The sequence below is a fragment of the Oncorhynchus kisutch genome, linkage group LG6 (assembly GCF_002021735.2).
Source record: "Oncorhynchus kisutch isolate 150728-3 linkage group LG6, Okis_V2, whole genome shotgun sequence".
NCBI classification, from domain to species: domain Eukaryota; kingdom Metazoa; phylum Chordata; class Actinopteri; order Salmoniformes; family Salmonidae; genus Oncorhynchus; species Oncorhynchus kisutch.
Window position 1 is genome coordinate 51,721,616 of NC_034179.2, and position 26,879 is coordinate 51,748,494.

Below are 26,879 nucleotides of genomic sequence, written 5' to 3' on the forward strand. Positions count from 1 at the left end.
TGAATCCATTTTAGAATAAGGTTGTAACGTAACAAAATGTGGTCTGAATACTTTCCAAATGCACTGTATACTCCAGCATTTTGAATTTGAGATCAAATGTTTGATATGAGGCTACAGTACATAATGTCACCTTTTATTTGAGGTTATTTTCATAGATATCTGTTTTACCGTTTAGAAATAAAAGCATTTTATGTATCTAGTCCCCACATTTGAAGTTGTCATAAGGATTTGGCCAAATTCACTTATATATGTATTAAAGTAATCAAATGTTTAGCATTTGGTCCCATATTCCTAGCACGCAATGACTTCGTCATATCTCCAAAAATACTAACCTCCCCTGTTATTGGTAATGGTGAGAGGTTAGCATGTTTTGGGGTTATGATATTTGTGCCTCTGTAACTTTCTCACTCATCAGTATTCACTTTTCATGATTATCCGACAACTAATACACTCAAATTGTTTTAATTATAGGTCATATTTAATAGAATTCTGGAAACCCTAGACAGTTACTTTAAAACCATTGAACGTACAGTACCTATGTTTGTCCTCTGTAGCGATGTGCTTTTATTTGCTGAAATCCATACTTTTTAATAAAACTTTTGTTCTGACTGTTGCCCCGTATTGACTGACAACAACTGATGTTGTCGGAGGTACACTCCGCCCACACAGTCGTCACAACCTGACTCCTTAAAAACACGCCACTTCAAAATGACTATTTGTAACAGTTTGGGTTAGGAGAGCATTTTCGTTAACCCTAAACCTTTTCATAACCTTAACCGAATTATCCTAACCTGCTACGTTCATTATGCTAACCTGCTGCATAAGTTCTCATAAACTGATACGAAAAAGACGTAGTTGTATCGAAGTGGCGTATTTTTAGGGAATCTCCCCAGCTAAGGTATATCCTAGCCTAGATATGTATATCGTTCATTTTCCTTGTGCCTGAAAACGACAGTGACGGCTGCCTACACTTCAACGAACGACACTGTGGGCTTATCATTCCTTTGTCTGAGCGGTTGACACCGTTTCCTTGAACGGGGACAGAGAGCTGAAAATAAGAAAGAAATAGAGGGCAATAGCTTTCTCTTCGTGTATAGCCGTAGCGCACAGGACGGCGGCGCATACAAGGTGGAGCAGCAGAGACCGCAGTTCCCGGTACTGAAGACTGACACGAGAGCTCATTTTCTCTGCAAGGGACGGAGGGCGGGGTCTCGTAGCATCAGCGCTCTCATTGTATGTCGGCTGCTGATGCTGAGCAGTAGCGGAGAAAAAAAACCCAAGGCCATGGATACGGTTTTAAAAACCTTAGGCCTTAATACATTATGGAGATTAATTACACGGTAAGAATTCTCTGTTTCTATTTGTTTCATATGTTTTTTAAACTGTTTGACAAGGTATGACTAATAGAGCGATAGGAGAGAGGTATCTGCTTTTGCAGCAGGTTGATAGGAATTCTCATGAAGCGCAAGCGCCATATGTGTGTTATTACTGTCGTTATTATCAATCTTATGTCAGGACATTGCAGTGGATCTATAAATGGGTGAGTTTATATGTAATTTTATGCTTTTCGTAGTTCATGCGTAGGGTAATTGTTATGTAGGCATTTTTAAATGAGCGTGTAGCTGTATCTAACTGTCGGAAGTTACAGTATTGGCCTGCGCATAAGAAAGCATGCAGCCTTTCAAAGATGGAGAGGAAATTGCTGGTGGGTGCTTAGGCATATTATGGCCAGGGCCATTTTAAACTATGAATTCACACGATGAATTGGCAACATCTGTCTTTCTGTTAGTTACTGTAACTGACATCTGCTAATGACACGTTGGATAAATCATCATCAGTTGTTGAAGTGCCGTGGGTAAACCGACTTGCATTGCTCTTTTTTCGCTAGTGCTACGGTGCTGTTGTCTCCTTAATTTAGGCTACCTGTCCCATCTGGTATGCTTATTGTTGTGTGTGATATTTATATGACAACACATAGGGCAAGGCCCATTGTATTCATAGCCATAAGAACAATAGTTACCACAAAAACAAGATCTAACAAGATCTGGAATTGTGTTCTCAAAAATGAAACCAATCTGATTGAAGACATTTGTAATAACTATGTACATACAACACAACCATATGACATGTTAGGCGTACTACAGTGTTTGTATGCATGCACGGAGGCCTAGATATATCACAATCCATCCACTAGGTTATCCAATACTGGGCACAACATCCTTTTTCATATCATTGTGTAATAGGCCTAAGGCCTCAATATCTGAAGAGCAGTTTGTTGTGGGATCACAACCATTGGGATGTTGTGGTCATTGTTGTGGATGGCTGATAGTTTGGGGATTAGATGTTAATACAGGCCCAGTCTAGACCAGCCGACCCTCAGAGCAAAGGTCTGCTTTCTCATCAATCCTTGTCAGAGAGATCTTAATAGTTCATATGGATCTAATAGTTCACGTGGAAATAGTATGTTGAGTACAGTGAATACTAACAATAATGATGTAAAAGGAGAGGGGGGCACAGTGGTAATCCAATGACAAGTGCTGTCCAGCCCAAATAATCAGACAGGAAGGATAATGTTAAACCCCAGTGATTAAACCCCAGGTCCTCTGGCACAGCCAGCACTGGAGTCAGAGGCTTGTATTCCAAATGGCACCATATTCCTTATATAATGCACTACTTTTGACCAGGGCGCAAAAAGGGAATAGGGGGTCATTTGGTGCACACAAGAGTGGCCCAACTGCACCATCTGCAAAGATTGCATAACCTGGATTCTGTTTAGAAATGTGTCCCAAAATGTATTATTTATCAGGAAATGACATGGGCATAACACGACAGGGGCAATTTGGAGCGAACTGAAATCCAACTTTTTTAGGCTTGGCATTGGGAAATGTATTATATTCCAGCAGCATGCAATCTGAAAAATATATGCATTGGCAAATGCAGTGAGCCTTGCAAAACAAGCTGCAATTTCATGCATTGAAATGTACTGTATGTGAATAGAATGGTCATATCAATATGATGTATAGTATACTATGTGGCATGTATATTTTTTTATCACTTGTCATTGTTTATGTCAGAATGGAAATAAAGTAGTTTGAGTTGTTGTGAGCAGAAGGTGAAATTGGACACGTGCCAATGCCTTGCGAACAGACAGACATACATTTGCAGCTCCTACCTAAAGGGTAGTCTTTGGTATAAGAGTAGAATTTGAAGAGTTTATTTCCGAAACGCTACATCCACCAATTATTCACAGTTGTGGTTTTTCATCAGAAATGATTGCTCATGGCTATATGTATGTGTGTGTAACATATTATTGTTCTAAGATTTTTTTTACGAATAGACTTTTAGATGTGTATTAAAATGGGGTTTGTTGCAAAATGCCATATATCCATTGTTTAGCTTGAATGGAGTGTGCGTATCCTGTATGTTTAACAGACTGCATAAATTCAATCCATCATAAATCTAGCCTCATGCTTTAGCGTTTGGTTAGAGTTAGGACTTGTCCCAAATGGCACCCCTATTCCCTATATAGTGCACTACTTTTGACCAGAGCCCAGATCTCATATTACTGTATTGATGATAAATATATATATATATATATATTTTTTTTAACCTTTATTTTACTAGGCAAGTCAGTTAAGAACAAATTCTTATTTTCAATGACAGCCTAGGAACAGTGGGTTAACTGCCTGTTCAAGGGCAGAACGACAGATTTTGTACCTTGTCAGCTCGGGGATTTGAACTTGCAACCTTTCGGTTACTAGTCCAATGCTCTAACCACTAGGCTACACTGCCACCCCATATATATATATAATATATATATATATATATATTCACTACAGTTCAAGTTTGGGGTCACTTAGAAATGTCCTTGTTCTTGAAAGAAACACTAATTTCTTGTCCATTAAAAGAACATCAAATTGATCAGAAATACAATATAGACATGGTTAATGTTGTAAATTACTATTGTAACTGGAAACGGCAGATTATTTTATGGAATATCTACATAGGCATACAGAGAGGCCCATTATCGGCAACCATCACTCCTGTGTTCCAATTGCACGTTGTGTTAGCTAATTCAAGTTTATCATTTTAAAAGGCTAATTGATCATTAGAAAACCCTTTTGAAATTATGTTAGCACAGCTGAAAACTGTCCTGATTAAAGAAGCAATAAAACTGGCCTACTTTAGACTAGTTGAGTATCTGGAGCGTCAGCATTTGTGGGTTTGATTACAGGCTCAAAATGGCCAGAAACAAAGTACTTTCTTCTGAAACTCGTCAGGCTATTCGTGTTCTGAGAAATGAAGGCTATTCCATGCGAGAAATTGCCAAGAAACTGAGGATCTTGTACAATGCTGTGTACTACTCCCTTCATAGAACAGCGTAAACTGGCTCTAACCAGAATAGAAAGAGGAGTGGGAGGCCCCGGTGCACAACTGAGCAAGAGGACAAGTACATTAGAGTGTCTAGTTTGAGAAACAGACGCCTCACAAGTCCTCAACTGGCAGCTTCATTATATAATACCCACAAAACACCAGTCTCAATGTCAACAGTGAAGAGGCAACTCCGGGATGCTGGCCTTCCAAAGGTCTGCATCAGTGGCTTGTAGGTTATTTGTGGAAGCCAGGAGATGGTAAATGTGTTTATGTTAATTACCAGCCAATTACCGTGAGACTGGCCGTTATTATCTTGCAATCACCGGATGGCGAAAGTTCGTGACCGCCACATCCCTAGTCTCTCCAGAGATGTTCAATCAGGTTCAAGTCTGGGCTCTGGCTGGGCCACTCATGGACATTCAGATACTTTTCCCAATGCCACTCCTGTGTTGTCTTGGCTTTGTGCTTAGGGTCGTTGTCCTGTTGGAAGGTGAACCTTCGCCCCCAGTTTGAGGTCTTGAGGGCTTTGGAGCAGTTTTTCTTCAAGGATCTTTCTGTACTTTGCTCCGTTCATCTTTCCCTTGATCCTGACTAGTCTTAAAGTCTCTACCGCTGAAAAAAAATCCCCAAAGCATGATGCTGCCACCACCATCCTTCAGCGTAGGGATGGTGTCAGCTTTCCTCCAGACGTGACGCTTGGCATTCAGGCCAAAGAGTTCAATCTTGCTTTCATCAGACCAGAGAATCTTGTTTCTCATAGTCTGAGAATCCTTTAGGTGCTTTTTGGCAAACTCCAAGCAGGCTTTCATGTGCTTTTTACTAAGGAGTGGCTTCCGTCTGACCACTCTACTATAAAGGCCTGATTGGTGGAGTGCTGCAGAGATGGTTGTCCTTCTGGAAGGTTATATATACAGTTGAAGTCTTAAGTTTACATACACTTAGGTTGGAGTCATTCAAACTAGTTTTTCAACCACTCCACAAATTTCTTGTTAACAAACTATAGTTTTGGCAAGTCGGTTAGGACATCCATTTTGTGCAAGTAATTTTTCCAACAATTGTTTACAGACAGATTATTTCACTTATAATTCACCTTCAAACTCAGTGCCTCTTTGATTGACACCATGTGAAAATCAAAAGAAATCAGCCAAGACCTCAGAAAAAAATAGCAGACCTCCACAAGTCTGGTTCATCCTTGGGAGCAATTTCCAAACGCCTGAAGGTACCACGTTCATCTGTACAAACAATAGTACGCAAATATGAACACCATGGTACCACACAGCCGTCATACCACTCAGGAAGGAAATGCATTCTGTCAAAGTGCAAATCATTCCCATAACAACAGCGAGGGACGTTGTGAAGGTGCTGGAGGAAACAGGTACAAAAGTATCTATATTCACAGTAAAACGAGTCCAATATCGACATAACCTGAAAGGCCGCTCAGCAAGGAAGAAGCCACTGCTCCAAAACCGCCATAAAAAAGCCAGCCGTGAAGCACGGGGGTGGCAGCATCATGTTGTGGGGGTGCTTTGCTGCAGGAGGGACTGGTCCACTTCACAAAATAGATGGCATCATGACGTAGGAAAATTATGTGGATGTATTGAAGCAACATCTCAATACATCAGTCAGGAAGTTAAAGCTTGGTCGCAAATGGGTCTTCCAAATGGACAATGACCCCAAGCATACTTCCAAAGTCGTTGCAAAATGGCTTTAGGACAACAAAGTCAAGGTATTGGAGTGGCCAGCACAAAGCACTGACCTCAATTCTATAGAAGATTTGTGGGCAGAACTGAAAAAATTTGTGCGAGTAAGGGGGCCTACTAACCTGACTCAGTGACACCAGCTCAGTGACACCAGCTCAGGAATGGGCCAAAATTCACCCAACTTATTGTGGGAAGCTTGTGGAAGGCTACCCGAAACATTTGATGCAATGCTACCAAATACTAATTGAGTGCATGTTAACTTCTGACCCGCTGGGAATGTGATGAAAGAAATAAAAGCTGAAATAAATCATTCTCTCTACTATTATTCTGACTTTTCACATCCTTAAAATAAAGTGGTGATCCTAACTGACCTAAGACAGTGAGTTTTTCCTAGGATTAAATGTCAGGAATTGTGAAAAACTAAGTTTAAATCTAGTTGGCTAAGGTGTATGTAAACTTCCGACTTCAAATGTATATTTATATATATAGTATATCAATGTCACAAATGTATCATTTGTACAGTTCTTTAATACAAAGGTAATTATTTGTCACGTTTGACTGTGTAAAACCTTGCGGTACTACTTTTTTCTATGAGAGTGATGCGGATATATCTCGTTTAGGAAAGAAAACGTGATTATTTGTCTCTGAAAAGAAACCGTCAAGTGATAGATTTCAAACAAACATGTCTGTGATTTAACAATGCATGGTTAGACGTGTGAGAAAAAAAACGCAATTCCCATAAAAAAAAATCGGATTTGCTAACATTTCGGAAAATGTATATATAGTGTTTTGGAAACTCTTCAATTAGGAATTACTATCACAAACAAAGTGGTATTAAACAGCAGTGGTGCTTAGGAATGTACCATACAAACATGACATGAGTACTTAAACACAGCGTAATACACGGCCTATATTTTCTATCAAAAGCGAAAATTGGTCAAATGCTACTCGAACACCAGAAGTCTTTATTCATGACTGTGGCGGGCGGCTACAATGCATCATCTGCAGAATCCGGTAGCGACACAGATTTGACGTCTCAGTGGAGAGTTAAGTGGGTCATGATGCCAGTGTGCTTAATGATGTTGTGTTCAACGCTCACCATGCATCAGAGCTGGGAAACAGGCCACTCCTGCTGCGGGAACCTCACTGCCTTCTCCCCTTTCTCATTTCTCATTACTTGCCTTATGTCTTGGAGTTCTGCTCCAGCCTTAAATCCAGTGGGGAAGATGTGTTAATGCCAGAGTGTGCTACGAGGAGATAGACCTATTCTCTTACTGCTTGTTTGAGCCTAACTACTTGCACTCTAACTGGCCCTGAGATTTGATTAATGAAATAAGAGGACTAGAAAAAATGAGAGTGTAGAGACGGACCTCTCTAAATCGTTTGGCGTGGTAAAAGAGCTAGACTTAAAATGAGGACGCTACAACTAACCAAAGACACAGGCGGGTTAGCTCTGCCCAATATGCTGAACTTCAATTGGGCATGCCATACCTTGCATCCATTTTTGAATGGATGCAAGACTATCTCAGGGGTGGGACACAGTCTCCAGAAGCATGGGGCTGTGCACCGATGGCGTTGTTAAGTGTTCTTACTCGTAATAGTAAACAAATACCATCAAACATTTTGAATAACCCTGTGACCTACTGTACAGTCCAAATGTGGCTGGAGCTGATGAACCCTCACTGGTAGGAAAGGTATATCCTCATCACTGATAGAAGCAATAGAGCATTCCCTCCAGGATTTAACAACAGTATCTTCGACTCATGGCTCAGCAGAGGAATCAGTTACTGGAGACCTATACTCAAACAAAGTACTGATGTGTTTTACACAAATCCAAGCTACGTTTGGTATCCCGCAAATGCACTTTTACGGTTTCTTGCAAGTTCTACATTTTATTTCGGAGTGACATTAAATTACCTCTAGATGGGTCGTTGACGGGTCCAGTTGATAAATGCTTCCTCCAATTCACAGACTCAAAGTGTTAAATCACTTACTTTTATGAGTCAATTCATACTTGGGAAAATACAATATAGATAATGTATTAAGACTCTGGGAGAGGGACCTTGAGATGGGCAGCATGGATCTCATCATGCAACACCACATTCTCTTGTTACAGGATCAGAGAAGTCCTGTGCAAACTCCTACACAGACAACATCCCCAATGTGTTTAAAATACAGAACAGGAATTGGCACATACATACACATAAACATACAAATGTAATACTTCCAGGTCAACTGTAATATTAATTCCATTGCGAAGCACAATTTCTCCCCTTTCCAGTAAAATCAATAACGAGACCTGCAGGCTGCCCGTCTCTGCATGATCGAAGAAGGCATTGGCGAAGGGGGAAGCGAAGGCTACTGAGTGATAGTGAAAGGGGAATATATGCTGTGTGGGGGATACAGCCTTTTTCACCCAATTTGTTCAACTTATCGCCTCTAAAATGTCAATAAAACACTATAAAGAGTTTATATAATGTCTCATTACATACCTACTTGAAGGTTTGTGTCGAATTTGAATAGGGCGTTTTAGAGCGGCGCGAAAGTTATCTTCTGAAGTGAACTGTGGCCGCCACGGCTTTCGAGAGTCGTGATGGCTCGCAGCGATGACGCGACAAATGTGCAGTTGATTGAATTAACTATTGACGAGCTCACAAGTATTTCACTTTTTTACTCACCATTGATTGTCTTGATAAATAAATATATATTGTTAAATATATGAGTTACACAAAGTAGGGAACTTTATTTTGAGAGGGGATGGATTGTGATTCTGTTCAAAGAGAGAGATGAAGGAATATAATGTTCATTTATATAATGTTAATGAACAAAGCATGATAATGATTAGGGTTCATATTATAACTTCCAATAGCGCGAGATAAATACTTTTATAAACTACTTAACGTTTAGTAAATAACGCAACAATATTCATGTAAAAAAAATGTATATAACAACTAACCACAGTTGTAACAACAACTCACCTCTGTCCTCTCACTCCATCACATACACTGAGTGTACATGAACACCTGCTCCTTCCATGAAATGTGTAATAACGTTATGTCGGATTACATGAAAATGATATTCACATTTGTTAGTCCATCTCCTTGGCACTATCTTTATGAATGATGTTGCATGAACACATACACACACATAACTAATTTAACTGTATTATGACAGGAAATGCCTGGAAAGGGAAATACCCAACAACAGCCCAAGAAACAGCACCGTTACACCCCCGAATAGCTACAGGCTGCTTATGAGGAGGTGATGGCAGGGAGTAGCCTGAGGGAGGTGGCTCATGCCTCCTGTCAGTACCTGTTTACAGGAATGCCAATAAACCAAAAACATTCCATATAATTCAGAATGTGAATTGCAGTTTGGTGACATGCTGTATTTTAGGGAGTTTTGTTCATTTTCTTCACCTGTGCACAATCAAGAGCAGAAAGAGAGGCACGCAGGAATGCCGCCTCTCAATTTGGGGTAGAGCGTGTACTTTGCAAACAACTTTAACAGATAGCACACGTATTGAACACACAGCTCTAGGGAATAGGTTGGCACGGCAAAGGTATTTCAAAACCTTAATAACACAGCAAACTTGAGAGCAAAAAATGAAAGCTCTTTGTCAGCAGGTGACAGGTTTGATCAGAGTTTGGCACAGTGGTATTCTTTTAAGATTCTACACATCAAAGTCTCATGTAATTCATTATTGATTGATTCAGTGTTTGTGTTATTGATGACCACATTGCTAGTAGCACCCTACTCGTGAAAAATGTGTTTAATATTGGCCATAATAATATTAAAACTAATGCTAATTGAAACGAAAATCGTGAATAATGAAGGTTTCTTACAAGTGTATAAGGTTAAGCATGTTTTAAATCTGCGAGATAAACGCTACCCCTGGTGGGAAGATGCTGTACGGCACACAATGGGTCGCATAATGCCAGAGGGGTCCGTTTTTTAAAATCTTTGCTCGAGAACTTTTGGTCCATTGCTATGTCAACGCTCGAATAGAAACGTAGTTTACAACCCGGGTTTTGATGCCAACACAGCCTCTACAGTCCTATTAGCTTTCATTGCAGCCTTGTTTGAATGCCTCGGTTATGCAAAATGTGTCCGGGACACTGCAAGGTTTTAGCAGGATGAAAGGAAATGAAAACATTTATACTAAGTGTGGCAGCTGATGCTGGAGCATTTGCCTAGAGATTTCATTGACCTGTTAGAGAGGGGCAGAGATGATGAGGCTTGGCCCTCGAAATGTCAACCTTAACTCAGTGTAAAGGGAGTGAGGGGATGCCGATATGTAAGCTTATTGGTGAAATGTGAGGTGTGTATCTGTGCAGAGAGTTGGGCAACTATTTGGAAACTATTTTTTTCTCTCTTTTTTTTGTGCCCTTTCTTTTTGAATGTTTTGTTTTGTTACTGTTACACTATATTGTTTCTGATTGTTACACCATTGTAACCTATGGTAACACCCTTGGTGTTGGTAACACGCCGACAGAGATGGTTGCCTCACTTCAGGTCCTTAGGAAACTATGCAGTTATATATAGTGGCCCTTATACGTAGTTACTACACTGTAATACCTGTAACTGTTTTTGTAACCGAACCAATCAGAGACTTAACTACTTTATTAATAACACATCGTAATAATACAAAACAATTCATCAGCATGCGGGACGCTTTGATCAGTTGCACAAATTCTCTCGTTTGTAAATGTCCACACTCACCGAAAATTACATTCTGTAGCTACTAGCTATGCTTGTATAACTTTATGAGCTGGATTTGCCTGTCTTTGCAATTACTTTGTTCCTTTTCATTTGTTAGCATTTAGCTAAAAGTGTCCATATGATTTTGCTATTAGTTTGTGCTACCTTTGTTAGCATTCTGGTAATAGATGCCCAATTGGCTTTTCTTGCGTTTTAGCATCCCCTTGTGTGCTATGCCGGTAATACTGTAAATCCCGGGATGAGAGAAGGACGGTATGACAATATGAAAATCTGCATACCGCCCAAGCCTAATGCTCACACATTCACTGTGTCACATGTCAGGAAGGGAACTGATGCCAATAGTCTATCAAATGTAATTAGTCACATGCTTTGTAAACACAGCATGTGGGACACACATACTGGGTATGACCCAATAATATTATTTTTTTCCTGAAGTGTGAGCTGGGATTATGTCCCATCACCAAATATGAAATAGGACAATAATCTGATTTATGAGTCTACATATTCGTTTAACTGTTGCCACCTGGTTCTGACCGATTGTAGTCTACCGCAGCATTCCTCTAGCATGGTTAGTTACTGGGTTAATGCAGCATTAGCCCTCATGTGTAGTGTAGTGTAAAACAGTTGGAGCTGGTCAAGAGCTTCAAGCTCTTCAGTGTCCAAATCACAAATGACTTCAAATGGTCCTCTCACACGGTAACAGTTATACAGAAGGTCTTCCCCCTCCGGAGGTTGAAACGTTTTGGCATAGGCCCTCAAATCCTCCAAAAGTTATACATCCACACCACTGAGGGACCTTACAGATACATTTCCTTTGGAAAGTATTCATAACCCGTTACTTTTTCTGAATGACTACCATATCTCTGTACCCCACACATACAATTACAGTGCCTTCAGAATGTATTCATGCCCCTTTGACTTATTCCACATATTGTTGTGTTACAGCCTGAATTCAAAATGTATCTCACCCATCATCACAAAATACCACATGATGACAAAGTGAAAATTAGTTTTTTATAAATGTTTGCAAATGTAGTGAATATAAAATACAGAAATATCTAATTTACATAAGTATTCACACCCCGAGTCAATACTTCGTTGGAGCAACCTTAGCAGCGATTACAGCTGTGAGTCTTTCTGGGTATGTCTCTAAGAGTTTTCCACACCTGAATTGTGCAATGTTTGACCATTATTCTTTTCAAAATTCTTCAAGCTTTGTCAAATTGGTTGTTGATTTTTGCTAGACAACCATTTTCAGTTCTTGCCATAGATTTTTCAAGTTTCAAGTAGATTTAAGTCCAAATTGTAACTCGTCCACTCAGGAACATTCACTGTCTTCTTGATAAGCAACTCCAGTGTAGATTTGGCCTTGTGTTTTTGGTTATTGTCCTGCTGAAAGGTGAACTAATCCCCAAGTGTCTGGTGGAAAGCAGACTGAGCCAGGTATTACTCTAGGATTTTGCCTGTGCTTAGTTCCATTCCATTTCTTTTTTATCCTGAAAAACTCCCCAGTCCTTAACGAATACAAGCATACCTATAACATGATGCAGCCACCACTATGCTTGAAAATATGGAGAGTGACTGGGTGTATTGATACACCATCCAAAGTGTAATTAATATCTTCACCATGCTCAAATGTATATTATTCAATGTCTGTTTGGGAAACCTCCCTGCTCTTTGTGGTTGAATCTGTGTTTGAAATTCACTGCTCGACTGAATGACCTTGCAGATAATTGTATGTGTGAGGTACAGAGGAAGTCATTCAAAAACATATTATTTGTTAAGCAATTTTTCACTCCTGAATATAGGCTTGCCATAACAAAGGGGTTGAATAGTTAGACTCAATACATTTCAGCGCATCGTTTTTAATTAATTTGTAAACATTTCTAAAAACATCATTCCACTTTGACATTATTGGGTATTGTGTGTAGGCCAGTGACACAATCTCAATTTAATCACAACAAAATTAGGAAAAATATTTTTGATGCTGAATGTTATCATATGTTCAACCTAATATTAGATAAAGGAAACCTGAATGAACAAGTAACACGACAATTGAAAACATTCAGTTAAAATATATATGCAAAAGTAGAGAAAATCAGAAAGGGAGCAAATATATTTTCACAGAACTGTACATTTTTCATCGTTTTTCATCAATTTCTATGCTCTACTGAACAAAGAGCCATTTGGGAGCCAAGTGAATGGCTCTTTTAGATGAACAGAACCAAAAGATCCGCCTCATTGAAAAAAATCTGAATGCTCATCACTAGTGCCTGTGAGGCAGCGCTGGCGCTGAAAGTGTGCACATATACTTTTTTGTAATGAAACTTACTTGTGTGGCAGTTCGGGTGCCAGAATCACCCTGTGGCTTTAGTAAGAACTGCCATTGAATCCGTTGAAAATACATGGTTACTAACCACAGTTTTTATGCGAAAATCATATAAGAAAAAATCACGACAGCTGTGATGGAAACAGGAAGTTTCGAGGGTAATTTTATAAATGCCGACAGATAATTGGTTTGTTCCACATGGTGGAATCCAGGAGCAAGATGTGTAGAACAATCATAAGAATGAAAGCCCCATTAAATACATTTAGGATGTACAGTATTTGTTTCCACCCTAAGGTCATGCACTATTCATGAATCATATTTAGCACATTTATTCTAAAAACATCAAATACCGTCAAATACTGTCATACCGTCAAAGATTTGAAAAATATTGTGATTTTATATTTTGTCAGTATCGTCCAGCCCTACATTATTGAGCTATTGATTGTTACCTAAAATCCTATGAATGATTTTCAACTCAGTAATTCCACTAAATGTTAATAATGCACGTTAAATCTGGAGTTTGCAACAGAGTGTAACGGAGGACATTGGAGCCAGACAGCCCTTCACTGAAAAAGTATCTGTATGTGTTCACCCAGCCACAATACTAGTGGACCTTGTAACAGTGTCTGTCAGCATTCATTTCAATACCATTTCATTGACTTCCCTTACATTAGTTTTGCGTTTCATACATACCTAATTCTCTAATTATTTTCAACTGATTTTACTACACTCTCGGTGAGTAGTAGGCCTACTCGTGTACGCTTTCCTGCCCTTGACCAGAAGTGCTTTGAACAAAGCTAGTGCTTTGAATCTGTCTCGCATGCATCGGTGCTTGTAACAGCTGATTAGCCCACAATGAACAATGTTTAATACGTTGTATTTAGAAGTTAGGATTCCATAATGTTTTCAGACAACAACTAGGATGACTTTCGGGCACGTTATTAGGTTGCGTTACGCCTTTTGACATTCTGATGTGGCATGGAACCACAGTTATCCATGTCCTCCTTTTTCTTTTAGGATCAAATGTTCCAGAACAGACCCATTTGGTACGGTCGTAAAGACTCCAGAGAATAGGCTATATGGCTTTGATTTTGAACAGTGGATGAGACATGGTCTCTTGCTGTCTGCACATTCACACTCTGCAAATAATATCAACAGTAATTCAATAAAACAGCCATGGTCCTTTGGTCAGAAGCAATGAGCAACACTCACCAGCGATTGAAAAGCCTAGCACTAGTGGACTGATAAGCGCACGAGGAAGAGACCTTGTAATTTTCATCTGAAATCTTAGTGTAATATTTGAATCATCATTAGGCCTCTGTCTCTGATTATAAGGAAATTATGCAAAGGGGTTATGGCACGGTGTGTGACTATAGCGCATGGGTTATACAGTCTTCGTAAGAGACTTCTGCTATGTGCTACAGTGGTCCAGTGGTAACACTCCTGGCTCCATGCACAAATATGACTCCCCTTGGGGACCGGGGTTCAATCTCTGTGTGCTCTTTTCTCAATGTGACTTCCCTTCACCTCTCTCCCACTGTGTCTAATTTGTCTGTCAACATAGCATCCAAAAATATGAAGAGAGTGTTTCTCCACTTTCCTTTAAAAAAAAGAGAGAGTCTGAAGAGAACCTCCCCCAACTTTTCTCTCTCTCTCTCCTCGTCAAGACCAGTATGTAGGGAATCTAGTTTCAGGTGTTTCTTTTACGTTAGGATATATCTCCTTATGCAAGCACACAGCCCCATGCTGTGCCCTACTTTATGCATCACTACCAGTGTATATACAGCTGCCCTTCCTCTCCCCCACTCTCTACTCTCACACCCAACACCAACACCCATTTTCTCATCAAACAACATGTATAACACATGCAGAGTGCCATACATCAAATTGCCATGAGTACCACATGATTTGTACAGTTAGACGAACAATGTTGTTTCGACAGCGACTTTTCAGAATGTTCACCTCTAAAGTCAGTTCAGATACAACAGCTGTCATGAGATGAGGCGAGATAAAAACTTGCCCGTTTTAGAATGTTGTGTTGCATAACAGCTGACTAAAGACGGGGCATTCAGATCAAGGAGAAGAGACGTTCAGTTGAGACCGTTTCCACGGTAACGGCGCCTCTTTTCAATGAAGTGATGAAACTTTAAAACAAAGTTGCCACTTGTTGTAGCAAGGTGTTGTAGCAAACAAGTGTTAAGAAATATATACACCAGAAACAGGGTACACTTTGTGACTTGTCAGATAAATATCAGTAATCTACAGGGTAGGATATTTATTTGAGCCAGTTTGCCACGGCAGGAAAATAATCCTGTAGCAACAGGAAATGTTAATTATTATGTGGATAATAATTAATGGATTTTTTGTTGTTGGGTTTGATACAATTAACATAGGGGCAAATCAAGACTGACATTTTAAAGTGGAAATTACAAACTTTAGAAGCCTTTTAAAAACCTCCAATACACTACAAGTTTGCATTTTCTGCAGGAAAATTCTCAGCAACAAAAGAGTGATCAAATGAAGATCCATAGCTAAAGATTTGACATGTTGAATCTTGGAAACTCCAGCCGACGACATGAGACGATATAAAACTAGACCGCTCAGATCAAACAAACTATGTTCTTTAAATACAATTCCTTTAGACCCGTCGCATCAAGTTGCCTTATGTACCTCATATACCTTATGTATAACGCGTTGTGGATGTAGCCTACCGGTTCTTCCACATGCTGATGTTCAATTATGTGCGCTGGTCTGCATCAGTCTAACAGGTTGGAACATTTGGCATAGAAAACCACTGGCTGACAATGTCCCTTTGTGGTCATCTGTGAGGATGGAAACCTGGTCAATGTTGACTCACTGTGCAGCTGCCTGACCTGTCTAAGTCAATGAGCCACTCTTGACCAGTGGCTACTGCCAATACTGTACTGTACATTGCCAGCATCATGCAATTAACTGCTTTACAATTATACTTGAATAATCAATGTTTGTAAACAGTTAAGTTGAGTTGAGCTCCATATCCTTCAATTACAATTGTCCCAAAAAAATGTTTTATTCCTCCCCACACACAGCTCTACTGTCTAGTAAGATAATGAGGAAGAGGAAGAACTGGAAACCTCGGGAAGTCTCTATGAAAGCATTGGAGGAGCTGTAGTATTTGACTCAATGGCGAAGAAGGGCCGTACCAAGGGCGAGAAGCCCGAAGCGCTCATCTCTGCCCTACAGGCGGCTAACGAAGATCTCAGGTCCAAACTGACTGACATTCAAATAGAACTGCATCAAGAGAAATGCAAGGTAGGCCATTTTGTAACACTACGTTGCAGGTAAATCATTCCTTCTCAAATGCACCTGTCACAGTGGGTTTCAACTGCAGATGAGGTGTGGCATTGAACGTCTTACTTATGGTCACTACACACCACCTTTGACATACAGCTCGCTTTCAACATTTTACAAGGTTTTACCTAGATGTACAGTGATGTTTTGAGTTATATATTGACCTGGTCTGGCTGAGGTATACCCCCTTCACAGTTGGCACACAGTAGATGTAGGCTATTGCTGTTGTTGTACATTCACCTGCTCTACGATGGCAGATCGAAATCTCTGCTTTGTCCTATCTGCCATTATCTGTTGTTTTGAATTATATATGACACCGTAATTACATATTTTTATCTACGTAATAGGTGCTAGATGAAGAGAATGGCCTCAGGCTGTCTGTAGTATCTCTCTAACCTTGCTGCTTTTATGATGTTGACCCAGTTCTCTTTGTCTCCTCTCCCTCTCTTCCCGGGGCCTAGGTGAGTAAGTTGGAGCGTGAGAAGGTGCAAGAGTGCAAGCGGATCCGGGAGCAGGAGCAGCACCGGCACACGGCCACGCTGACAGAGCAGCGAGCCAAATGGCATGAGGAGAAGCAAAAAGAGCTCCAGGCACTCAGGGAGAACCTGGTCCGCCAGCACGAGCAGGAGCAGGCCCGGGTGGCCAAGATGAAGGACCAGGAGAACCAGCGGCTCAAGGCGGCGCTGAGCGCCATGCGGGACGGCAGCGGAGAGAAGGTGCGCACGGCGCTGACCCTAGAGGCCAAGGAGGAGGCACGACGCTTTTTCGACGTGGAGAGGGTCAAGCTGCTGCAAGAGATCTCGGAGCTCAAGCAGAACAAAAAGCAGACGGACGAGGCACTCAGCACCATGATTCAGGCGGATAAGATGAAGGCCGGGGATCTGCGCTCCGAGCATCAGATGCATCAGGAACAGATCTCCAAGATCAAGTGGGACAGCGAGAAGGACATCCGCAGACTGGTAACAACTGTCTTGACTGGAGGATGGGTAGAGGGTAGAGCAGAGGGTCTGATTGTGGATACATGTCTTGCTGAATACCAGACGTAGCCGTAGCTGGTCTATACATCTCATTGCTCCATACAGATAGTTGGCCCAGGAAAATGATCTGTCAGAGATGTTCTGAGCAGCATATAGAGTAGTTTAGTAGAGTCTCGGTCTTTTGTGATGGAGTGATGTCTCTATGGATTACGTCATACCAATTATGCAAGTCTGCAGAACATTGGGGTCGTTCCACCAATTTGGTGCCAAATTGTTATATTCTATCATGAAGAGCACATGTTCAACTTCATCAAAAACAAGTTTTCCCATCTCAAGAGGTTAAATAAAAAATGGTTTATACTAAGTGCTTATTACAGTAAGTGCCAAATAAAGTTACAGGGTTGACCATTTCTTCTTAAATCAGCCATACATCCCCTTGTTACAGGGGGAATGGAAACTTGTTGTGTGCAACAGGGAGTGGCAATTTATTGCAAGCTTCACCCCCCAAAAATGAATTTTTAAAAACATATCTATGGGTAACAGGGTGGATGTGTTATGCTTGACCCGCTTAGTTTCCCACCATAAAACACCATCAAATTGCCAAAAAGAGTAGAACAAGCTCATCTACTTTTACTTTATGATTTGACTATTATATGTTTAATGTTTGTTATTTCAAAAATAATTTTAAAAGGAATAGTTTCACCATTTTAAATGGGGAGTTAAGTTCATGTAACAGGGTGGACATTAAAATGAGGGATAGATGTACACTACCGTTCAAAAGTTTGGGGTCACTTAGAAATGCCTTTGTTTTTGAAAAGAAAAGCACCTTTTTTTGTCCATTAAAATGACATCAAATTGATCAGAAATACAGTGTAGACATTGTTAATGTTGTAAATTGCTATTGTAGCTAGAAGCGGCAGATTTTTTATGGAATATCTACATAGCCGTACAGAGGCCCATTATCAGCAACCATCACTTATGTGTTCCAATGGCATGTTGTGTTAGCTAATCCAAGTTTATCATTTTAAAAGGCTAATTGATCATTAGAAAACCCTTTTGCAGGCAGAGTTGCAAAGAAAAAGCCATATCTCAGACTGGCCAATAAAAATTAAATATTAAGATGGGCAAAAGAACAGAGACACTGGACAGAGGAACGAAGGCCAGCATCCTGGGTACTATTTAATGAAGCTGCCAGTTGAGGACATGTGGGGCGTCTGTTTCTCAAACCAGACACTCTAATGTACTTGTCCTCTTGCTCAGTTGTGCACCGGGGCTTCCCACTCCTCTTTCTATTCTGGTTCGAGCCAGTTTGCGCTGTTCTGTGAAGGGAGTACTACACAGCGTTGTTCGAGATCTTCAGTTTCTTGGCAATTTCTCACATGGGATAGCCTTCATTTTTCAGAACAAGAATAGACTGACGAGTTTCAGAAGAAAGTCTTTGTTTCTGGCCACTTTGAGCCTGTAATCGAACCCACAAATGCTGATGCTCCAGATACTCAACTAGTCTAAAGGCCAGTTTTATTGCTTCTTTAATTAGGACAACAGTTTTCAGCTGTGCTAACATAATTTCAAAAGGGTTTTCTAATGACCAATTAGCCTTTTAAAATGCTAAAATTGGATTAGCTAACATAGGAACAATGGTTGCTGATTTGTTACTTTTATTTAACTAGGCAAGTCAGTTAAGAACAAATTCTTATTTTCAATGACAGCCTAGGAACAGTGGGTTAAACTGCCTGTTCAGGAGCAGAACAACCTTGTCAGCTCGGGGATTTGAACTTGCAACCTTTCTTTCTTGTTTATTAGTCCAACGCTCTAACCACTAGCCTACCCTGCCGCACCTGATAATGGGCCTCTGTACGCCTATGTAGATATTCCATTAAAAATCAGTCGTTTCCAGCTAAAATAGTCATTTACAACATTAACAATGTCTGCACTGTATTACTGATCAATTTGAAGTGATTTTAATGGACAAAACATGTGCTTTTCTTTCAGAAACAAGGACATTTCTAAGGGACCCCAAACTTTTGAACGGTAGTGTAAATGAATCACTAATCACATTAAATAAATAATGATCTTCAGAAATGACTTTGACAAAGCAACAAAATAACCAGGGCTTTACAATGATGGTGAAAACTTTGAGTAGGTTTGTATTTAAGTGGTTTAAAATCTTCCTATAAGTGACGCATGGTTGATGGAGGGCCATGTCAATATGCTGAATTTGATTGATTTATTGAATTCTCCATGTGGTCTATATTGAAAGGTACTTAATTTAATACAAAAAGGCTTTACAAGTCAATATTGGTGCACAATTTCTACTTCAAATATCAGGGATGCAAAAGGCACTCATTTCGTGGAATGATCCATTGACCTTTTCTTGCTAATTGTGATGGTCATCATCAAATGACATATGTTACACGATATGATACATCATTCTTTCACATGCTACTCTTTTGCAGGGGTCAAAGTAAGCCAATACGGTCCGGTATGGAGTACCTGACAAAAAATTGTGCTGGTACAGCGTACCGCTAAAACATGAGCATATCACAATAATTAAAACAAAGATGACAAGAAAACTGTAGGTTAGTACACCGTGATTAATCATCACCTCCGGTCAGCCGCAAGTGCGTGAACACATAGGTTGTCCCGTACCATGAATACATTAAATCTACTTTCACCCCTGCTCTTTTGTAAGGAACTGTGCACATGTCGGTCTGTCTGTCTGTCTGTCTGTCTGTCTGTCTGTCTGTCTGTCTGTCTGTCTGTCTGTCTGTCTGTCTGTCTGTCTGTCTGTCTGTCTGTCTGTCTGTCTGTCTGTCTGTCTGTCTGTCTGTCTGTCTGTCTGTCTGTCTGTCTGTCTGTCTGTCTGTCTGTCTGTCTGTCTCAATCATTAAGACGAGACGGTCAGTCTGTCCATCCATCCTTCCTGTCCCTCTCTCTGTGTCTCATTAACCACTCTCGGAGTTTCCTGTTTGCTATGCCCTCCTTCAGGTGGATGAGATCAAATCCAAAGAGCGCACCATCTTCTCTCTGGAGAAGGAGCTGGAGAATGCCATTGGCTTGCAGCAGAAGATGCAGATGCAAAAGGATGCCCTGGATGACCAGCTGTTCCTGGTCAAGGAGGCAGAGTGCAACCTGGGCAGCCCCAAGAGAGAGATCCCCGGGCGGGCTGGGGACGGGGCGGAGCACTGTGGCAGCCCGGTACGACATAGAAAGGCAGAGGGGAACTTGGAAATGGTACTAAACAGATTATAGAAATGTAATAATGAAGCCAATCCAAAAGCAAATGGAAATGAATGGGACAATTAACCGATAATGAGCGGTAAAAATACTGTAGGCCTATACTAGTTTACGCAGCTTATGTGGAAAAAGCTTGACAAGAATGACATGAATAAGTGGTCAGAAATATACTTTTAAGGACGGGATTAAATTAGCCTGCAATTCGAATCACGCCGATCACCTCATCCATACAGAGCGACATGGTCTTTGCACATTGCAGGACAATGATCAAACTGCTTTCACACAGTGTCAAACAAATGCAGTTTGGGTGTGGCCGTTCTCTACATGAAAGTTGTATCGCTCATACAATACCACAAGTGCCACAGTGCATGCACTGCAGCCTCAGTTAGCCTAGCTAGCTAACGTTAGCTAGCTTAACTAGCTTCACCTGGGTCGATGCTGTCAAGACAGATATTACGTAATCATATATCATGGTAAATAACCTATTTATGGCAACTACTAGTTTACTATAGTGCGAGTCGGCTTAGTTGGTTGCTGTCTCTCATCTCTTCCTCCCTCATCCCTTCCCTCACTCACAGTACGGCCCTTCCCCCGCATGCTAGAGCGGGACCTCACTCTCTCCCTCCTCCCACTTTATCAGCTCTGGTAGCTTAAAGTAGCTTTAGAAAAATGACCTTTATGCTGCTTCCCTCACTCGGATCGGACCGGATCTGGATCTGATTAGGTCAGTTCAGGACGGCTCTAGTTCTACTCTGGTCCGTTCGGAATGGGTCTCTATATATATTTTAAAAAACAATATGAATATCGGATTCGGGTGGGAAAGCCCCAGGTCCATTTCGGAACAGGTCCAACTTTTTGGACCCGCGAAGACGTCTACTCCATAGTGCCCCACCAACAAAATTCTAAATGTAGGGCAAATGCATCCCTTAATTTCTTCATGTGCAAATATCACTTTTTTTAATGCTACATGTGTAGTGCTCAAGGAATTACTTTCTATGAGAGCAATAAAACATGACAAAAACAGTAGTACTAGATATTTTGTCAAATGAAAACCACAACAAACAAGTATTTAGAGGCCTACCTGCTAGAATAAAACAAGCTTCTGTCTGGTACTGAACAAAGAACTGAAGGAAGGGCTCTGAAGAGCATTGTTTCTGAAGACTGCTGGTCAGTCAATAAGTCTGTGAGGTTTCAATGCAGTCTCACATTCTGGGTTAGTGGTCTGCTTGAAAATCACTGCATGACCGAAAACAACTGTTTTTGGCCAATATTTCTAGAGAGATGTGACTTGATGAATAGAAAGAATTACCCAATAAGTGAACTCTGAAAATAAATGTCCCAGAAACGTACAAAATGATCAAACTTAATTCCCCTGAAGAAATGCCACAAACATCTTATGATTCAATGTGTAATCAATGTGTTCACTGATTATATTATAGAACGCAGTCTAACTTTGTACTGTTGTGTCGCTGGGTCAAAAAACTGCATCCAAGAGTGAATGTAGTGTGTTGCAAGATACCAGTGAGCTAACAGTGCGTTCGGTTTGAACAACCTAGGACATGCGCAGGAACCAGAGACGCATGGCTGACCTCAACTCCACCATCCGCAAGCTGGAGGACCGCAACTCACTGCTAGTGGATGAGAGGAATGAACTGGTATGACCTGGTCACTCTGAACTCTCCATGCCTGGCAGAGAATCACATCGTAATCCCCTATCACTGAACAATAACAATACGTCTTAATCTGGATTCCTTAAACATGCAATGAATTTACCTGCTAAGGGATTACAATTACAAGTATGGAGTCCCCTGCCAAGTTGACACACTGGACTGAGCTGAACTCTTTATGCCTCCTCCTCTCTTGCCTCCCCTTCTATTCTATCGTCACTGCCATCTCTCTCTCTCCCTCTCTATCCCCCCCCCCCTCTCTCTCAGCTAAAGCGTGTGCGGGAGTCGGAGAAGCAGTGCAAGCCCATGCTGGAAAAGAACAAGATCCTGAACAAGAGGAACGATGACCTCAGCCAGACCCTGCAGCGCATGGAAGAGAAACTCAAAAGCCTGGCCAAAGAGAACCTGGAGATGGTGAGTGGCATAGAAATAGAATTACAGACCATTGACTTAAATGGGGAATTCCCACTCTAGTAATTCTATTTATATGTCGAGTGTCATCATCACACAGATCTCAACACAACCAGGGCTCCAATAGTTTAGTACAAGCATAGCATGCCTCAATAGCTCAGTGTTAACAAAGACTGTCTGCAACACATTGGCTATGATTACAGTCCTTGTCAAAGTAAAGTAAATGGAACCAAAGCATTCAAGTCTGCATTAGTCTTGTAGATTTAGAAGTGCATTACATTGTGGCTTGGGCCTCGGTACCCTAACCACCACACATATTCATTATTCATGATGAGCACATACTGAGAGATAGAGAAGGTTCTAACTCCCGTACAACTGGTTCCACTCTGTGTGTGTAGAAGGAGAAGATCAGCTCCCACCCACCACTGAAGAAATCCAACTGTAAGTCTCTGAATGATCTGGACCAGGCACACGACGACCAGGAGATTGAGTTCCTTAAGCTGCAGGTACTGGAGCAGCAGAGCATCATCGACGAGCTGACAAGAGTGAGTTGTCTTTTTAGAAATATGACTTCACCACCAACAATAGGTTTATTTTGGGGATGTTCACTTTTTTTTTTCAATGTAAAAATTGTGCAAATACATTTAGTCAAATAGACTTGCACTTCTAAAACGATCAAAGGTGTTGATTTACTAATCTCGGTGGTACCCAGAACCAAATGGTGTGTGTACTGGCCAGATAACATTTACTGTATATTAGCAGTCTGTCACAAGAGACAATTGCTTTACAATCTAAATGAAGCATTAAGAGAACTGGTGTACACGCAGTATTTTGTTCTTTGCCAGATACAAATGGTCAAATGAAACACATCCATGGTTGCTAATGTTGTATGTTTGTTTGTTGGTCGTTCTGATATACTCTGTGTCTCTCAGGACAGGGAAAAGCTCCTGCGGAAGAAGAGGCATAAACGAAGCAACAGGCAAATAAAGGTAGAGGAAGCCACGTTTGATCGCTAATGTGTTTCTCCTCATAGGAGAGAACAAATAAACAAGATCGATACCATAATACAGTCATCTGCCTTGGGAAATCTCAGATTTCCAAACAATCCTATGATCTCTTCCTACACAGAGGCACATTGTAGTGGACACCTTCTTTGGATACGATGAGGAATCCATGGACTCGGAGACGTCCTCCGTGGCTTCGTTTCGCATGGACCGCACCCCAGCCACTCCCGATGAAGACCTGGATGAGGTGAGACCTGTTCACGTCACAGGAAATAGACACAGAACCTGGGTGGAGAGGGAACTTTATTTACGATAAGTGATCAATAACATTTGCATCAGCAGCATCCATGCAATATTTAGTAGTTTAGCAGACGCTCTTATCCAGCACAACTTACAGGAGCAATTAGGTTTAAGTGCCTTGCTCAAAGGCACGTTGACAGATTTTTCACCTAGTCGGCTCGGGGATTCGAAACAGAGACCTTTCGGTTAGCGGCCCAATGGTCTTAACCACTAGGCTACCTGCCACGTCATGCACTTTCACTTCTGTCTTTCTGAACCAATGTGTTTCTAATCTCTCTTATCTATCATTTCTCATCCTGGCATTCCTCTCACACTCTCCTGTTCCCAATGTCTTCTCTCTAACCCTGGGGTCCGTCCATCAACACAGGGACTGGCTAACGAGGAGTCGGAGCTGCGCTTCAGGCAGCTGACCAGAGAATACCAGGCCTTACAGAGGGCATACGCCCTGCTACAGGAACATCAAGGGGGCCTTCTAGACGCTGAGATGGAAGCTAAGGTACAGTAGACCTGCCATTCATTTTCAGTTAAATGTCACCCGCATACGATTGTATTTTTGCATTATCTGGGGCAATAGGGATGCAGTCATGCCAGATTTGTTTCTGTATTCAGTCAAATTGTGTATAAGACTGCATACAGACTATATATTCCACTACAACTATCACTGCCCATGTGTTCTATAACAACAGCATCCGTCACATACGGCTGTATCAAATGGTTGATGTTAATGTGGATATGTTGTGGGTCACAGGCTCAGGAGCAGCTCCATGCAGACGTTCTCAGGTACAAGGCCAAGATAGAAGACCTGGAGAAGGAGCTTGCCCACAAAGGACAGGTAAATGACATCATCCCACAGACCAACACTAAGACATGGGCTGCATTCCAAAGGGCACCCTTATTTCATATTATATACTATACAATCAATCAATCAATGAAATGTATTTATAAAGGCCATTTTACATCAGCAGATGTCACAAAGTGCTATACAGAAATCCAGCCTAAAACCCCAAACAGCAAGCAATGCAGATGTAGAAGCACAGTGGCTAGGAAAAACTCCCTAGAAAGGCAGGAACCTAGGAATAAACCTAGAGAGGGACCAGGCTCTGAGTGGTGCCAGTCCTCTTCTGGCTGTGCAGGGTGGAGATTATAAGAATACATGGCCATTTATGGCCAGATTGTTCTTCAAGATGTTCAAACGCTCGTAGATGACCAGCAGGGTCAAATAATAATCAGTGGTTGTAGAGGGTGCAGGTCAGTACCTCAGGAGTAAATGTCAGTTGGCTTTTCATAGCCAAGCATTCAGAGGTCGAGACAGCAGGTGCAGTAGAGAGAGAGAGTCGTAGAGTAGAGAGAGAGGTCCAGGACAAGGTAGCACGTCCGGTGAACAGGTCAGCGTTCCCTAGCCGCAGGTAGAACAGTTGAAACTGGAGCAGTAGCACGGCCAGGTGGACTGTGGACAGCCAGGAGTCATCAGGCCAGGTAGTCCTGAGGCATGATCCTAGGGCTCAGGTCCTCTGGAAGGGGAGAGAGAGAATTAGAGGGAGCATACTTCAACTCACACAGGACACCAGGTAAGACAAGAGAATTACACCAAATATAACAGACTGACCCTAACCCCACAGCACATAGACTATTGCAGCATAGATACCGGAGACGGAGACACGTGTGGGTCGGGGGACACTGTGGCCCTGTCCAACGATACCCACGGACAGGGCCAACCAGGCAGGATATAACCCCACCCACTTTGCCAAAGCACAGCCTCCACACCACTAGAGGGATATCAACATACCACCAACTTACCACCCTGAGACAAAGTCGAGTATAGCCCACAAAGTTCTCCTCCACTGCATTGAAGACAGGAAGTTCACGTCTGTGACTCAACCCACTCAAGTGACGCAACCCTCCTGTACTTCTTTTGACCAGGGTCCATAGGGCTATGTCTGGTCAAAAGAAGTACACTATGGGGTGCCATTTGGGATACATCCTACGACATAGAGGAAGGCTATATACAATGTCCCAGTCTCTAACTGCACATGGATGGCTTGTACTGAATGTGACTATAGTTATTATGCAATTATTTACATACTAGGAGTACCAAATGTAACGGGGCTGTGAAAATGTAATTACAACTCCAGAGTTGGACTGTCAATAGTGATTAGTCTTGGGGACAGAGGAAAAGTCAATGAATGGTTTTGATTCTGTTGCCGCACAACAGAGAAGAACAATTTTGAGTTTGGGTTGTGATTGACCCTAGTATTTAATACAGTGTGGGTCAGTTAAGTTAACAAACTTAAATGCCATGATGGGATAGCTGTGATATCTATCTGCGTGATATGTTAGATTTTGTATAGCATTTTAGTATGTTGTAACCATAGAAATAGAATGAGTAGAATTGGCATAGAACCTCTGACCATGGCAATTTGACTGGGAAACTCATTGGTACACTCATTCTAATTATATGGCTGCAAGTATAGATGTACTATCTTAATTTGACCAGTTTCTCACAGCAGCCACAGGACATTTGAATTATTTTGTGTGTTATAATTATATGGGCAAATCAAGTCAGAAATGATAAAGTGGGAATTACAAGACTTCTTAAAACTCGAAAACACTACAGGTTTACATTTCCTGCGGCTTTTCGACAACAGAGTGATCAAGTTAAGTACATCTGCAAGAGAAGAACATTTTTCCCTCATTGAAACCTGGTTCTCCTCTCGCAGGACTCCAAGTGGGTAGAGGAGAAACAGCTGTTCTTCAGGAGGAATCAGGAGCTGCTGGATAAGGTCTGTCCTGCTATGATATCATTGATATGATAGTAATATTGCATTCCA

General features: G+C 41.3%; 1 protein-coding gene across 4 annotated transcripts in view; it reads left to right on the top strand.

The window, feature by feature from the left end:
* The first annotated feature begins 733 nt into the window (after positions 1-733).
* jakmip2 (janus kinase and microtubule interacting protein 2) overlaps positions 734-26,879 on the top strand; it is a 37,284-nt gene continuing 11,138 nt past the window's right edge. For 2 of the 4 annotated variants that reach the window (XM_031826919.1, XM_020484604.2), the window contains exons 1-12: positions 734-1,340; positions 16,194-16,416; positions 16,917-17,414; positions 20,421-20,666; positions 22,226-22,324; positions 22,604-22,750; positions 23,146-23,292; positions 23,680-23,736; positions 23,876-23,998; positions 24,419-24,547; positions 24,800-24,883; positions 26,769-26,831. In XM_031826919.1, coding sequence (XP_031682779.1) covers positions 16,288-16,416; positions 16,917-17,414; positions 20,421-20,666; positions 22,226-22,324; positions 22,604-22,750; positions 23,146-23,292; positions 23,680-23,736; positions 23,876-23,998; positions 24,419-24,547; positions 24,800-24,883; positions 26,769-26,831 — 1,722 coding nt within the window. In that variant the 5' untranslated portion in view covers positions 734-1,340; positions 16,194-16,287. The remainder of the gene's footprint in view (positions 1,341-16,193; positions 16,417-16,916; positions 17,415-20,420; positions 20,667-22,225; positions 22,325-22,603; positions 22,751-23,145; positions 23,293-23,679; positions 23,737-23,875; positions 23,999-24,418; positions 24,548-24,799; positions 24,884-26,768; positions 26,832-26,879) is intronic. The other 2 variants (XM_031826920.1, XM_020484605.2) reach the window with 1 other exon arrangement.